At 45.7% G+C, this 15,066-nt stretch overlaps 1 protein-coding gene across 1 annotated transcript in view; it reads left to right on the top strand.

Annotated features, from left to right (window-relative positions):
• Positions 1-2,717: 2,717 nt before the first annotated feature.
• Positions 2,718-15,066, top strand: part of TRHDE (thyrotropin releasing hormone degrading enzyme) — a 219,014-nt gene continuing 206,665 nt past the window's right edge. The window contains exons 1-2 of the mRNA XM_083859071.1: positions 2,718-3,505; positions 9,577-9,850. Coding sequence (XP_083715197.1) covers positions 2,736-3,505; positions 9,577-9,850 — 1,044 coding nt within the window. The 5' untranslated portion in view covers positions 2,718-2,735. The remainder of the gene's footprint in view (positions 3,506-9,576; positions 9,851-15,066) is intronic.

Raw genomic sequence — 15,066 nt, 5'->3', positions numbered from 1 at the left:
TTTACAAGTGGCAGAGCTGGTTAGCCCAGCTGCCTGCTATTCACTACTTTTCTGAGAAGGCTTCACAAAAACCTTAACCTGTGAAACTTGTAACTATCCAACTGTATTTAATTAAATTTTGTTAGAAATGTTTATAAATGGGACATACTGTACCACTTTATTCCAGGTTACTTCTACTCTTGCCCGAATGTCTCCCTGCACTGCTGACAGAAACAAACATAACTGAAAGGGCAGTTCAGAGAGAGGGAAACACTGCCTATTTTACTAATGCCTGATACTGACAGCCTGCACACAAAATCTTAAAAGCACTCATGCTCTTCCTTTTGTGCCCACTTTTAAAGGGTTTAATGAAACATATAGAAACTGACATTTTAAACCTGTAGCTTTGGATGTTATTTTGCCATGTCAGTTTCTTTTTTTTTTTTTTCCAAATCACATAGCAATAGTTTTCTACCTTTCTGCATCAAACTTCAGTCAACAAATAATGAAAGCTGTTTTCAGATTAAAAAAAAGTTCCTGTTATTTGACCTGTTCTAACAGGTGGGGAGCCAAATATCACCACAGGAAATATGTAGTAATGCTAGTTATTGAGCAAAATTTTAGTCCTCCTAGGATATACAAACACAATTAGCAAGTGTATCAACACACTCCTAATTAAAAATTAAGATTAAAAACCTTTTTTAGAGTGTGCTGCAAAATAAAAATAAAGGCTCATTTTTTTTCCAGAGGCAAAGAATACAATCCTTCTATAGGAATATATAAGGAAGCTAATAAACTCTTTATACTGAAACTGGTAATCCTTAAACTGGTTTGAGTGTCAATAAATGTTCATTTGTATTCTGCAATAGAGTGCAAAATGATGTAACACTTCTTGAAGATGTCAAAGATTCAGGACAAAGAAAGATTAGGCAGTTCCTCTTGAAGTAAAATGGCTAATATATCACATTTCATGAAACTCTTCAGATTTGCTTTGCTTATGCAAGAAGTGTAGGACTTGATTTTTATTTTCTGTTCTTTTTCTTTACTATGGAAAGCAAGGCCTTTATCCTGCAAATTGTTATGTATGCATTTAACTTGATGTACAGCATATATTCCCATAGATTCCACAGGACTGAATGCCAAAGATAGACACATCTGTGACTGCTTACAAGATTGGAGCTAAAGAGCTTCAAAAAAGAAAATGAACAGAGATAGTTTTTGAAGTATGCAAGCAGAATAAGGGGAACAGAGACACTTTCAGACATTGATCTAGATCCTCGCTGTATATATTAATTCTGTGTGTTTGCAGATCCTATGTACAAAAGTTCGGGCACAGGTAGAAAAAGTAGGCTGGTTCGGTTTTCCAGACAGGGCTTCACTCCTCGGGGTACTGAAGCCAAGTGCTGCTGTATTATGGCAGGCAGCATTTAACACATCTTTACATCCCTCCGGCTGAGGAGTGGGGGCTGAGCACCGGCAGGAAGGAGAGAGAGAGGGAGTCCTGGGGCCGGGGAGTACCGGCAGGGGGATTGCTAAAAGTACCAGCCAACGCTTACCGCGCGATTCTTTTTCTGGGCATATTAATCCCATCGATTTAAGTAGGAGTATTTATCCTTTTCTGAGCTCCATCGTCACGTTAGTATGACAGCACTATTGTCGTTGAAGCACGTAGTCGGCGGTTCTTTATTAAGTCTTTATAAATATGACACAGCGAGGGCATTCAGTATTTACGCGGGGAGCACACGCACTGGTGTGTAATCCCGGGCAGTCCTGCGGCTCGGGCTGTGCCGCCTCCCCGCTCCCGGCCCGCCCGGCCCTGCCCTCCGCCCGCCCGCCCGGGGCTCCCGCCGCCGCCCCAGCCACCACCTCCCCCGGAGCCGCGGCGTGTCACACACCGGAGAGGAGCCTCCCCCGGCCCCGCCGCCCCCGCCCGCTCCCCCGGGGCGCCGCCGTCACCGCCGGCAGCCGGAGCAGCCGCTGAAGCCGAGGGGCGGCGGGGCTTGCCCGCCTCTCCCCCATTCCCATCCTTTCCCTTCCCTTCCCTCGCCTCTCCCCGGTGCCTATATATAGCCGCCTCTGCTCGAGCCAGCCGGGAGATTGCTCTGTACCTGCAGGAGACAGGAAAGAGAACATCAGAGGAGCCACTCTCCGGAGCCTGATCCGCTCTCAGGAGGAGGAGGAGGAGGAGGGCCCGGCCCGCGGCGCTGTCCGGTGCACGGCCCCGGTGCCGGGCGAGCCCCGCGGGGACGGGCCGACCTGAGCCCGGCGCCCCGGGGGCGCGCATGGCCGGGGCGCTGCGGGGACCGGGCGAGGAGCCCGTCCCCGGCCCCGGCGGCTCGGGACGCGGGGCAAAGCCAGCTCTCTGCGGACGGCGGCGCTAGCGGGGGCCGGGGCGGCGGAGCCCTCCCCTGGGCGCCGGGGAGCGCTCGGCGGCATGTGCTGAAGTGCCCCGCAGCAGCCGCACAAGTTGCCTGCGCGGCCGGACGGCGGAGAACGCCCGCCGCCTCCTGCCTGACCCGAGCCGACCTCGTCCCGTTCCCCTCCCCGAGGGCTGCCGCTCCCCCGCGGGGCTCCCGGCGGCCCGGGTGATGCGGCTCGTCGGGAAGTGACAGACGGTGCGTCCCGCGCGGGCCGAGGGCCCCGGCCCCGGAGTCTCCCATGCGCTCGGGGCCCCCTCGGGCGGCCGCGGCCCCGCGGGAGGCGGGGGCGGCGCTGCCGTGATGGCCCTGGAGGAGAAGCGCCCGCCCGTCACCCCCATGATGATCGAGGAGGAGGCCGCCTTGCGGAACGGCAGCCGGGGGCCGCCTCCGGGACCCTGGGCCGAGGCGGCGGGGCCGAGACCCCGCACCACGGAGCGGCACATCGCCGTGCACAAGCGCCTGGTGCTGGGCTTCGCCGTCTCCATCCTGGCGCTGCTGGCGGTGACCATGATCGCCGTGCTGCTCAGCGTCCGCTTCGAGGAGTGCGGCGCCGCCGCCGACGGTCCGCCGCGGGCCGGCGGCAACGGGAGCGTGTCGGGGGCGGCCCGGCAGCCGCCCGGAGCGGGGCAGACCCCCGGCGGGCCGGAGGAGGAGGCGCGGGGCGGGGAAGCGGCGGAGGAAGAGGAGGAGGAGGAGGAGGAGGAGTGGCAGCGGCGGCGGGAGCTGCCGCCCTGGGCCCGGCCGAGGCTGCCGCGGCACCTGCGGCCGCTGCACTACAACCTGATGCTGTGCGCCTTCATGGAGAACTTCACCTTCAGCGGGGAGGTGAACGTGCAGCTGGAGGTGCGGAACGCCAGCCGCTACATCGTGCTGCACGCCCACCGCATGCACATCGAGGCGGTCCGCGTGGCCGAGGACAAGCTGGCCGGCGGCGTGCGGGTGGCCCGCACCTTCTTCTACCCCCAGACACAGGTGTTCGTCGTGGTCCTCAACCGCAGCCTGGAGGTGCAGAGAAGTTACAACCTCAAGATCATCTACAACGCCCTCATCGAGAACGAGCTGCTGGGCTTCTTCCGCAGCTCCTACGTCCTTCACGGCGAGCGAAGGTAGCGGACGGGCCGCGTCGCTTCAAACGCAACTCGGTCCGAAAGTTGGCGGCCCCCGCGCGGAACTCGGGGCGGGCGGCGCTAGGACCCGGCGGCGCCGGGCGGGGGATGCCGCGGGCTCCGCGCTGCCCGTCCCGCCCGAGGGTGCGGGGCTCGGCCGCTGCCCGGAGAGGGGCCTGCGGCGGGGGGAGCGGCCGGCTGCCGGTGAGCGCTGCCCGGGCCTCGCCTTCCCCGCCACCGCTCTCTGGACATCTCTGTAGGGCTCGGCTCTCAGGGCAGAGATGCGTTTCTCGGGGACTACGAGCCCTTTCCCGGTCCGAGCCGCCGGCCGGTGTCGTGAGACAGCCGTGGGAGCTGCTGGAGGGCGGCCGAAGCTGAGGGACCGCGCGGGAGCGGGGGCGGGCGGGGGCGGGCGGAGCTGTCCGGGCTGGGCCGTGCGGGAGGCCGGGCCGGGGTCAGCCAGGCCGGGGTTAGCCGGGGTCAGCCAGGCCGGGATCAGCCAGGCCGGGGTTAGCCAGGCTGGGGCTAGCCGGGGTTAGCCAGGCCGGGGTCAGCCAGGGCCGGGGCTAGCCGGGGTTAGCCAGGCCGGGGTCAGCCAGGCCGGGGTCAGCCAGGGCCGGGGTTAGCCAGGCCGGGGTCAGCCGGGCCGGGGTCAGCCAGGCCGGGGCTAGCCGGGGTCAGCCAGGCCGGGGTCAGCCGGGCCGGGGTCAGCCAGGGCCGGGGCTAGCCGGGGTCAGCCGGGCCGGGGTCAGCCAGGGCCGGGGCTAGCCGGGGTCAGCCGGGCCGGGGTCAGCCAGGGCCGGGGCTAGCCGGGGTCAGCCAGGCCGGGGTTAGCTGGGGTCAGCCGGGCCGGGGCTAGCCGGGGTCAGCCGGGCCGGGGTCAGCCGGGCCGGGGTCAGCCGGGCCGGGGTCAGCCAGGGCCGGGGCTAGCCGGGGTCAGCCGGGCCGGGGTCAGCCGGGCCGGGGTCAGCCAGGGCCGGGGCTAGCCGGGGTCAGCCGGGCCGGGGTCAGCCAGGCCGGGGTTAGCTGGGGTCAGCCGGGCCGGGGTCAGCCGGGGTTAGCCGGCAGGGTAGCGGGGCGCCCCGCCTGGGCCGGGAGGGCTGCGGGGAGCGGCGGCGGGGCGGGACGAGCCCCAGCCCAGTTTGGGGACGGGCTGGTGCGAGGAGCAAACTTGGCAAGGGTGGCACCAGTGGAGCAGACCGGCCGCTAGGTCCTTGTCGGGGCAGGCCCGGAGCGGAGACTCCGGGTGTGTTTCCCACAAAGACCCTGTGCCCCGCTGCCCCGTACCCTCGAGTGACAGAGCTTTGTCATGTGACAAATAGCAGCGTGTAAGGCAGCGGGACTTCTGCTTTGTTTCTATTCTATTAGGTAAAGCAAAAACCTGGTGGGATGTGTTTTCACATGAGGTGAATACGTTTAGGCTTGTTGCAGCTGGGTCGCTGGAGATTCACACCCTGTGACCCCGCAAACCCGATACGTTTGCGGACAGCAAGATTCAGTCTTGATCGGTGTTTACTCATGTGGTTAAAGCCCCGTGGGTCCCTGTCGAGGCCCTTGTTGCGGTAGGCAGGGTTACTGTGGAGGGCCCCGTTTAGCCAGTTACAGAGGCTTTCTTTTTAATAAAGGTGTTTTCTAACTACATTGAGGCTTTGCAATAGGAAAGAGGGCGGGATAGACTTCTTGCTAGTTCTGGGACAGTTTATAATTTTAGAATTGGATTCTTTTTAAGCTGTCCTTTCTTGAAATATCTGGTTTTCTTTTCCTGAATCTTACTGTTTTAGATTGTGAAAACAATCTTAAGTGAAACAAAGATTTTATAGTTGGAAGAACTAGGCAAAAAATATTAAGACATGAAAAGCACCCTAACCGAATTAAGTCAAAAGCCCTTTTATTAAAACATATTTTCTTTACTATGATTACCGACAATTTTAAAAAGCCTGGTATTAGAACCACAAGCAGGATCAAAGTTAAGTTTTTGCATTTTGTTGTCACAGTGAAATAAAAAGGAAATTTGAAAAAGCACAGTTGTAAGAAAAGATGTGGATAAAATGCCTTTTATCACGGTTGACTGAATGGTTGGAGTAATTGGGAGTTCTTACAGACCTATATTGAAATGGGCAAATCAAAAAACAAAATACTGTTAACAGCAGGGGGTATAATTCACTTTACAAATCTGAGAAGTTATTTAAGCAGTTATTATTCTCATGTACTTTGACTTTGTGTAGGAATAATTGAGCTGTCAAATAGGTGTGGCAGTGACATTTCTCCAGAGTTATTGTACTACACTTCCATACCGATCCCCTAGTTAAGATTTAGAAACCATCACCAACAAAAAACAGGTCTGTTCACTGTTTCAGTCATCAGGATAGTTTAGGACACAGGGTGGAAGGCGATGGTAAAATGTTTTTCGCAGTGCTCTGTGTGTGACTTTTCAGATACAAATTAGTTTGTTTCTAATACACTTAAGTATACTCATGGGCAGGATGGTTACTTTCCTTAAGGTAGCATTGCTGTATTGAAATCAGTGGCACGTTTTTCCTTTACACCAGCTCACTTACATTTCTTTTGGTAAAACATTTTTAAAACTGTAGTTATTGCATGGTTTTAGTTTCAGGTGTTAAGAGAAGAAGTGTTTTTTCCTTTTCAATTGTCACAGGCTTCATGGCTCACTATAGTATAAAGTGAATAATACCCATTCTAAATCAGGGAACTTTTTTGATCAGAGAATGCTCTTAGAGTAACAGTTTGCATTCTGATTAATAACCCATTTTGAATATGATACATATAACCATTTTTAATCCTTGAACATGGCCAGCTTCTGTTATGATAGACAGACAGACTTGCATGCTCTGGGAGACCTTGCTGTTCCAGCAGGGCTTTGGTTTTTTGACATCTTTATATTCAATTAAAATACAGCAGCCTCATTGGAGTAGTATTTGCTGTAAAAGGGTCCAAACCATCATTTTTCACTTTTGTTGTACATGAGGAGCAAATAACTCTGCTGTGAGGCATTACAAACATACTAATGCCTTCACTTTATGATTTTCTCCCCTAAAGTTAGTTTCTCTGGCCTTCACAGGTGAATGCTGTAAATCAGCCTGAAATGTAAAAGCTGCGTAAAAGTATTTATTTTCTGACTGAAATCTTTCCTACAGTACTTGAAATGTAAAATGGAAGTGATATGCTACGAATTTACTTTGCATTATGTGCTAGAATTTGTTGACAGTAATCAACAGAAACACAATACAGAGCTACTGTGGAGTACTGAATGAGTATGCAGGCATAATATAAATGAACCTTAAACTTTGACGTAAGTGAAAAGGAAAAAAAAAATTCTTATATCACACAGACTAAACAAAGACATATTATTTAGTCTTGTAACAACTAAGATGTCAAAATAGATAAGGTTGTTTAGGAAACACATCTTCCTTTAATAGACAAGATGGAATTAAAACACCTGCAAGTTACTGCGCCATGGGTATTCTGAGAAGGCAGACTGTGAGCCTGTCATTCCCTTAAATACTGCCTTTTATTGTGATATTTTTGGGAACAGGAGATAAAAGTGTTGGTACCCAGAGGGATGTGTAAAGAGACGGATGAGAGAGTCAACCGGCCCTTCACTTTTGGCATGCCATAGAAGTCTGCTTGTTTTACTTGAACACAGAGCAAAATAGATAAACAGAGAGGATGTTTTGGGTTTAGCTTGTTTGTTTTCTTTAAAACTAAATGGTTAGGTTTTTAAAGCAGTTTTAAGATTTTGTTTGTTTTGCTTCACGGCACAACAAGCAAATCGATGTTTGATAGTAATGCACATGTTATAAATATCACTATTATTGGTAGTTGATGTATTTTTAGTATGAAATATTGACTGCCCTGTGTTTGCCCAGTTATGGCTGTGTGGATATATCTGTCTATCTGTGAAAACACAGAAGATGAAGAGTTTACCAGAGTTTATCAGCCTGGTGAAGGGATTGTTTCACTGACCTAATATGTATTAAAAGATGGCTCATAAGATCTCTGAGAAATGGGGTGAAGATGTGGGGAGGGGACAAGGGGAAGCTTCCTTATTTAGGGAGTATCACAGTATGAACAGTATTTCCTAAATATGTGTTTACCTGTGTGTCAGAACTCATTAAAATTGTTAATTGCAGAGGAAAGTTCATCATTCTTGCTTTATTAATAACAGGCCAATACAGTTTTCCATGCTCACTTGAAGCTTCTGTTGATGTCTGTTTAGAGTGTGCCTAGATTGCAGAATCAGGTCCCCTTGAAATACTTTGCATATAAATTAAGTTGCTTTGCTTCATTTAATTGGCTGATTTGGCTTTGTTGCTGTGGTGCAAATCCACTGATAATATGGGATTTTTTCTGGATTAACACTGAGATATCTGGCACCAATTTTTTACCTTAGATTTAGCAACCTTATCCAAAATGATGGTTTTAATAATCCATGTTTTGTAATGAAGCAAGAAAAATGTGATGAATTCCTTCAATAATTTTTAGCCAAAAAAGGCTTTTTATTTTAGAAAAAAGACTGGTGATAACTGCTCCAGTGGAGGAAAATTTTTTAAAGTTTTTAAAAAGTCATCCTTATTTGCAAGAGGTGATAATTCACTGGAAAATATATATCTAGTTCTGTCATGTGCTGTAGCAAGAAAAAGGTGTAACATTTCAATAAACTTATTTCTTCATTGCCTCCAAGATATGTGTAAAATCCAAAAAGTTTTAGAAAAAGTTAATTAGAGGCTTTATTTTCCCTATAGGCTATGTATGTTTTTTGCTCTGTCAGTGTTAGAGTGTCTTATTGCAGATTAATGGTTATAGACTGATTAATAATAGGTGCCACCATTTTCATTACATGAAAGCTATCCACCCATCCTTTTCCCTCAGAGGAATAACACATGATTAGTCAGCCTCTAAAATTTTGATAAATGTTTGCCTGGTATCTAAAACTGTGCAGTTATTTCCACAGATGAAGCCTTGGAAAGTGAGACATGAATCAATACCACTCGAAAAGCCTACATGCATGCTATCTTCAGATTTACATGGTTGGCCCATGGTAATTTTCTCATTCTACATGCCTCCAGAAAGTACTCTTACCAAACTCCACAATTCAACCTTTTAAAGTGTAGCTTCTTGTTTCTGCAAAGAGATCATGGGTTTTCTCCAAATGTGTAAATATAAGTCTCCATCCAGAAAACTTCCTATTCTGTATCTGGATCAAAATTTATTTAGTTCTAAAGGAAACAGCTGCAGGTTTTATCGTCAAGCTAAAGCCTTTCCATTCTTCCCATATGTGCTTAATAAATACCTTTACCTCCTTCAGAGGTCTTTCCATAATTTAACCCATTAACTGAGAACATGGATTTGCTCTCTATAAAATACACCAGAAAAGGAATGCATGTGTAGAAGAATGGTGAAATTCTTTGTGCTGGTTTAATCGTTTGCTTGCATTTGTGATTCTGCAAAGTTCACAGAGTGTTTTTTTTGGATGTGCACAGACATAGCAGTGCTATTATAGTACTGTGTCCCAGACCTACATGCAGCTGGTAGAGAAGTAATCAGCAGTGGAAAACAATGACCCTCCTGAGTGCACTGTGTGACCGTGAGTTCTCATGCCCAAAGAAAGGTAAAGCTCCCTGTCAGTGTTTCAGGACAGAGTGAATTCCCTGAAGGCTGTTAAACCTGGTTTGAACCGAGTGTGCTTGTTTTACATTGTATAACAAATACTGGCTCACTTTTTTTCCCACATATTGATGAGCAATACTACTAGAATATGAAATTTGATGCAAAGTGAGGGTTGATTTATTTAATGTCAGTGTGGTGTCTACAAATTTGTAGGAAATTTGTGGACCATTAATTTGTATCTATTGAATTGCAGTAGAGGTAGTAAGAAAATGATCAAGCAGTGTTCTAACACTGTGTATTTTGTACAGCTGTAGTTTTTTCCTCCTTTTAAACCACAGTGGTCAAGCAATGTCTTATCTGGTATGTCTATGAATCAAATGCTAAGCACAGTTAGTAAGGCACAGTTAGTAACCAAGTTTTATTTTTGTTTCCTGCTTTTCTAGGTTTCTTGGTGTTACACAGTTTTCTCCTACCCATGCCAGAAAAGCCTTTCCTTGCTTTGATGAGCCCATCTACAAGGCCACATTCAAAATCAGCATCAGACATCAAGCGACTTACTTATCTTTGTCCAACATGCCAGTTGAAACATCTGTTTTTGAGGAAGATGGATGGGTTACAGATCACTTTTCACAGACCCCTCTCATGTCCACCTATTACCTGGCTTGGGCAGTGTGCAATTTTACATACCGGGAAACTGTCACCAAGAGTGGAGTAGTTGTAAGTATTTCTAATGTACCAAATACATTTCATTACCTTGAAAACTCTCACATTTTGTAAAGGGATTGTACCAGAAAATGCTTATAATATTTTCTTGATTAGTATTTTTTAAATTTGCTGGTCTATTTAATGATTATAGGTATTGTTAGGGACCTTTCCTGGAGGTTTGTCTAACATTTTTGGTTTGTATTGTGCCTTTTTAAATGGTTAGCTTAGTTGAAATTTTAAACTTTTACATATGCTGTTAAACTACACTTCGGTTTTCTTGGGAAGCTTTTTTTGTTTTCCTGTAGCCTTTTCATTACCAGTGTTCATGAGCTTATTAAAACGGTAATACTGGTAATGTTTCCAGTCTTTTTCCTTTGGTACTGATGTGTCCCTTGGTGTGCTGTATGCTAGCTCAAGAGGCTGATACAGTAATTTCGCTCTTAGATCTTTTGCTCAGGAGCAGGACTTTGCAACCTATGCGCTTCCTGAGGTTGATGGAAGCCCTAAGTTTCTGGAGCTGGTTTTTTGCAAGTATGGCATGATTCCAAGAGAAATGCCTTAAAAAAAAAAAAAAAAAAAAAAAAAGAAAAAAAAGAGAGAAAATCCTTTATTTATGTCAGTTTTGGTTTTGTGTACAAATATCAAGCTCAGAACTGTATAACAAGCCAAAACATACATGAGAAATGCTGTCAACTTAATAGAATATTTCACAGCACTGTCATCTTGATTTTTCAGGTGAACATACAGAGAAACCCTTCCTACTTAGTTGATGTGAATAACAAAACAGAGCTGGTTCTGGAAGTAGAGGACTAGAAGACAGTTTGAGCTGTAACCTGAGCAAAGGGGTTTATACTTTGGCATATGCTGTTTGATTTTGTGCTGTAGCCTGTGGACATGAGGAGGGGCTGCAGACTGCTCATATCAGGAAATACCACCTTAAACACTTTGAGCCAGTATAAGCATTGTGCTGCAGTGGAGGGAGCTGATCCACCTTCTCTGAGCCAAAGGTATTCTTGGCCTTCCTTGTGTCAGCCATCAGCTCTGTACGGCCATATGATCTGGCTGAAAACTGACCTGAAAAATAACTGAAAATATGGTAAGTTTTCAGCCAAAACAGTTAACTGATCTGACTTCTTGTGCTACTACCAGAGTGCTAGTATGAATTCAAGGCTGTGCTGATGGAAGGTAAACCCAGGACAGCACTGGCATATCTCATTTAGGCCATCCTGAAGGGATCAAGAAAAAAGTGGTGGTGTTTTTTTTTTTTTTTTTTTTTTTTTTTTTAACTGGAACAGCTGGGTAGGACACTGGGGACCCTTCTTCATCCCTTTTATACCATGACCAGCAGACTGTGACACTTTCTTTGGCACCACACAAGGAGGAAATATGACTAGGAAGTGGTTCTCCTGAGGTGCTTTAACTTACAATGATATGGGAACTCCTGACACGTAATAGTCGTAGGATCATAGAACAGTTTGGGTTGAAAGGGGCCATAAAGACCATCTAGTTCTGAACCCCCTGCCACAGGCAAGCACACCTTCCACTAGGCCAGGTTGCTCAAAAGCTATATCCAACTTGGCTTTAAGTACTTCCAGGGATGGGTCATCCACAGTTTTTCTGAGTAGCCTGTTCCAGTGTATCACCACCATCACAGTTAAGAATTTCTTCATAATACCTAAACCTGCCCACTTTTGAAACTGTTACTCCTTGTCCTGTCACTGCTACTGGCATAACCAATTATTTGGAACATGGGGGATGGACCTCAGGACCATCAATTTGGAACACACAACCAACTTCCTCCTTAATTCATTTTTCTGTAGTAGTGTTTAGAGCTCATACCCTATAGATTTTGCTGCTTGAATATATTTGATGCCTTGAAAACAGAGGCCCACTTATTTCTTGTCAATAACTTTCTGCGGTTCTTATGTTTCCCAAAACTTTTCTCAAGATTTTTAATTTACCTGGAATCTGAAGAAAAAATCCAAATATTTTTTGTTAGGAATTTATGGTTACTAGAGCCTTATAGTTATGCTTGAGTCTGTTGGCTCAGCATGTGGAGATACATATGTATATCCCTCCCACTAGCTTGACAGTACCACTGTACAGAACTTTGCCAACAATTATGAAAATTACTAGGTTAATCTTCATGAAAATTTGAAGACCAAAATCCTACATAGATTGAGTTAGATAGTCTCTATCCCATAAAATTGTTTGGTTAATCTAGAGTTTTAGCTCTTGTTTCTCCATAAAGCCCTTACCACAGAGGTATATTAATGCTCAGGAATACCAAAATAGTTTGCACTGGTTTATTGGTTAAATATATCTTGCTATTTTTCAGTTCCATTTGGGATCTGATCATCTTTTATCATGGTTCAGTTTTGTTGAAAGACTGTCTTTTAAGATGTGAGCTCACAGCAAGTACTTCAGTTCAGAGCTGCATTCTTTCAGAGGAGTTGTTGAAGTAATCCATCTTTTTGAGTCTGTTATATTGCAGTGCTAGGCGTTCATGGGCGCTACTGGGTGAATTTGAAATTGTCTGAATCCTTGCACATGAAATTTCAAATTTCTTGGTTTCCTTCAAATCCACTTTTTACTAAAATATAGTTACCCCCATATCCATGACAGTTAACTTAAATGTATAATAAAAGTAAGTTTGCTTCCAAAAATGAATGGATTTTCATGAAAGTTACTCAGATCTTCAGCTGAAGCATCTTAATAGGCTATTTCTTATATTGGTGAATCTTCATTTTAATTAACGCAGTGTATATTGTATTTGTTAGTAGATACCTAAAAGACTCCAGCTTGCATATACTTTTGCTTTTCTTTTGGCACTTCCATGAACCTGGTTTTGGTTCACAAAACGTTTTAGGGGCAGTGGTCTATCCTTTCAAATTTTGACACCATGCTAATGATTATAATCTCATTTCTCTTCCAGCTGACCATTATTAATAAAGTGCTGTGGTCAAAGGTGAATGAACTCAGAGGAATAGAAGTAGTTATGAGATGAAAAGCAGATTTTTTCCTCGAAATTGCTTAAATGTTAACTGTTCATTTTTTCTCAAAGAATGCCATTGACCTCAAAAATTAGTTTAAACCTAAGCACGACATTCAATACAAGTCAAGTTTTAAATAGAGACTGCCTTTTGGAAAGCTTAGGTAGCCAATCAAAATACTTACATGGCTATAGCATATATAATTCTTGCATGAAGATTTTTTTTTTATTTCTTACACTAAAATTAATTGGGAAAAGGGAATTAAGATAAGCAGTTCTTTTTTAGGAGCATCCTATAGTAGATGTGAACAATTGTCACATCCATAACTCTTTAGTCCATATGGGTCTGATCCACATCCCTTCCAGATCAGGTAATTTAAAAGCAGAACTGATTTTTTATATGTACTACAGGTATATAATATGTTATTCAGATTCAGCTGGGATTATAGGAAATCACTGCAACTGCTTTTGTCTTTAGGCAAGGACTTTATTTCTGTGGAAAGGACAGTGGCGCAGTCATCTATGCTGCTATGGACTAGGGAGCAGTGTAGTTCTACCAGGGTGGTGCCTGAGATAATGCTGTTTTGGGGGAGGAGGGGTGCCCTTGCAAACAGACTTAGCTGATCAGTGTATGGCTCTACTAGCAGTTGTACCCGCTGCAGCTGGGGAAAATAATGGGATCTGTGTGCTGTCATCTTTGGACAGTATGATAATCTAGAAAACTCCACTTACCTCCACATGCTCGCTTGCTTCTAGTCTTATGATGCATTTCCTAATCATGCATCATGCCTTCTTTGTCAGTAATTCTTAAAAGCAAAAGAAATATTGCTGGTTGGATTATGTTGTCTGTCACATCATCTCTGTGTCTCTTTCCTTCATTGTTGCCTTTATTTGTGCTTTCAATTCACCAAGCCTTTTCCTACTATTGCTTTATTTTTTCCCTGCTTGGATTAGTGCTTCTATTCTCCAAACCCTCTGTTTTCATTTCTTTGTCAAGTGAACATGGAAAACTTGCTATTTCCTGCATGGCTTTTCAGTGTCTCGTAAGTTATTTTGGTTCATTTTTTTCCCTGTAAATTCTTTCTCTTTGAGTTAGTGGAAGGAGGGAGCACATAGTGTATCAGTGGTAATGCATGTATTGCTGGAAAAGATGTTTCTGAGAGGTTCATCTTCTATTCTTCCTTTTTGCTATGGATGGGATGTAGAGATAGGTATGGAAATAAAATGCCAACTGGCAATGCTTAAGTGTTTCTCTTGTCAGGGGGAGTATTTGCTAAAAACAGAAAAAGAAAGTGCATGGAAAGGAGTGAAATCAGGAGGAATTGTGGGTGCAGGGGTTAAAGAGATAAGTGCAGACAGTACCAGAGCAGATGGGAACCAGCAGCTGTGAAAGAAAGTGGCTATCTGGCTGGGTGGTGGTGAGTGGGAGGAGAAATGCTGAAAGTAGGCAGTACCTAAAGGGGAATTTTGCGTGGTTTCACTTTTCCTACGCCTTCTTCTATTCCAAAGTGGTGGCAGCACCTTTTGCAGGACTGGCAGTGTGTGCCTGACCACAGCTGGGTTAGCTGCTTCAGGGTAGGACCACCACTGTCTGACTGAACTCATGCATGTTCCATTTTGAAGAGACCTTTATGACCAGGCGCATTTTGCCTTCAGCTGTATTAAATGTTATTGTAGTGCCATCGATGCTGAGTAATTTGTCATGATACAAAGGCCTTAATGCTAAGAAAGATCTTAACAAATTATACCAGAATAAAGTCAACCTTTATTGCACTGCTTTTGTTTTGGTATTTATCTAAGATGTAATTAATGTTCACAAGCTTTACAGCACATTTAAGTCTTACCCTAGCCAATGCGGAGGAGCTCTAATAATCTGGCTAAGGGAAAGTAAGATAATTGCTGTTTCTGTAGTGCTTTCTGGCTTGCAGAGAGCCTGCATAAAGGTCCTGGCATTGAATTTGCTCAGGCATGTGCTTGGGGGGCTCACTCACTTTGGCTTAATATATTAACTAAAAAAAGATATAGTAGTCTCAAAAATGGGACCCATGTAGCAATAGTTGCTTGATTCTGCGCAAGTGAAAAATTAATTTTGTCCAGGAAGAGCTAGTGAACAGAGTCACATAAGCAGATTTGGGTCAGAATTTGTCCAGCAGCTCATATTGGTTTACTTCCAGTATGGGACCATGCTTTTATTCACATCCTTAAGACAAGATGACTGGATATAGTACAGTGCTTC

Source organism: Zosterops lateralis (assembly GCF_965231275.1).
Source record: "Zosterops lateralis genome assembly, chromosome: 4".
Taxonomy (NCBI): Eukaryota; Metazoa; Chordata; class Aves; order Passeriformes; family Zosteropidae; genus Zosterops; species Zosterops lateralis.
The sequence above is the reverse complement of the archived record's forward strand: the minus strand, read 5'-3'. Positions and strand labels throughout refer to the sequence as shown.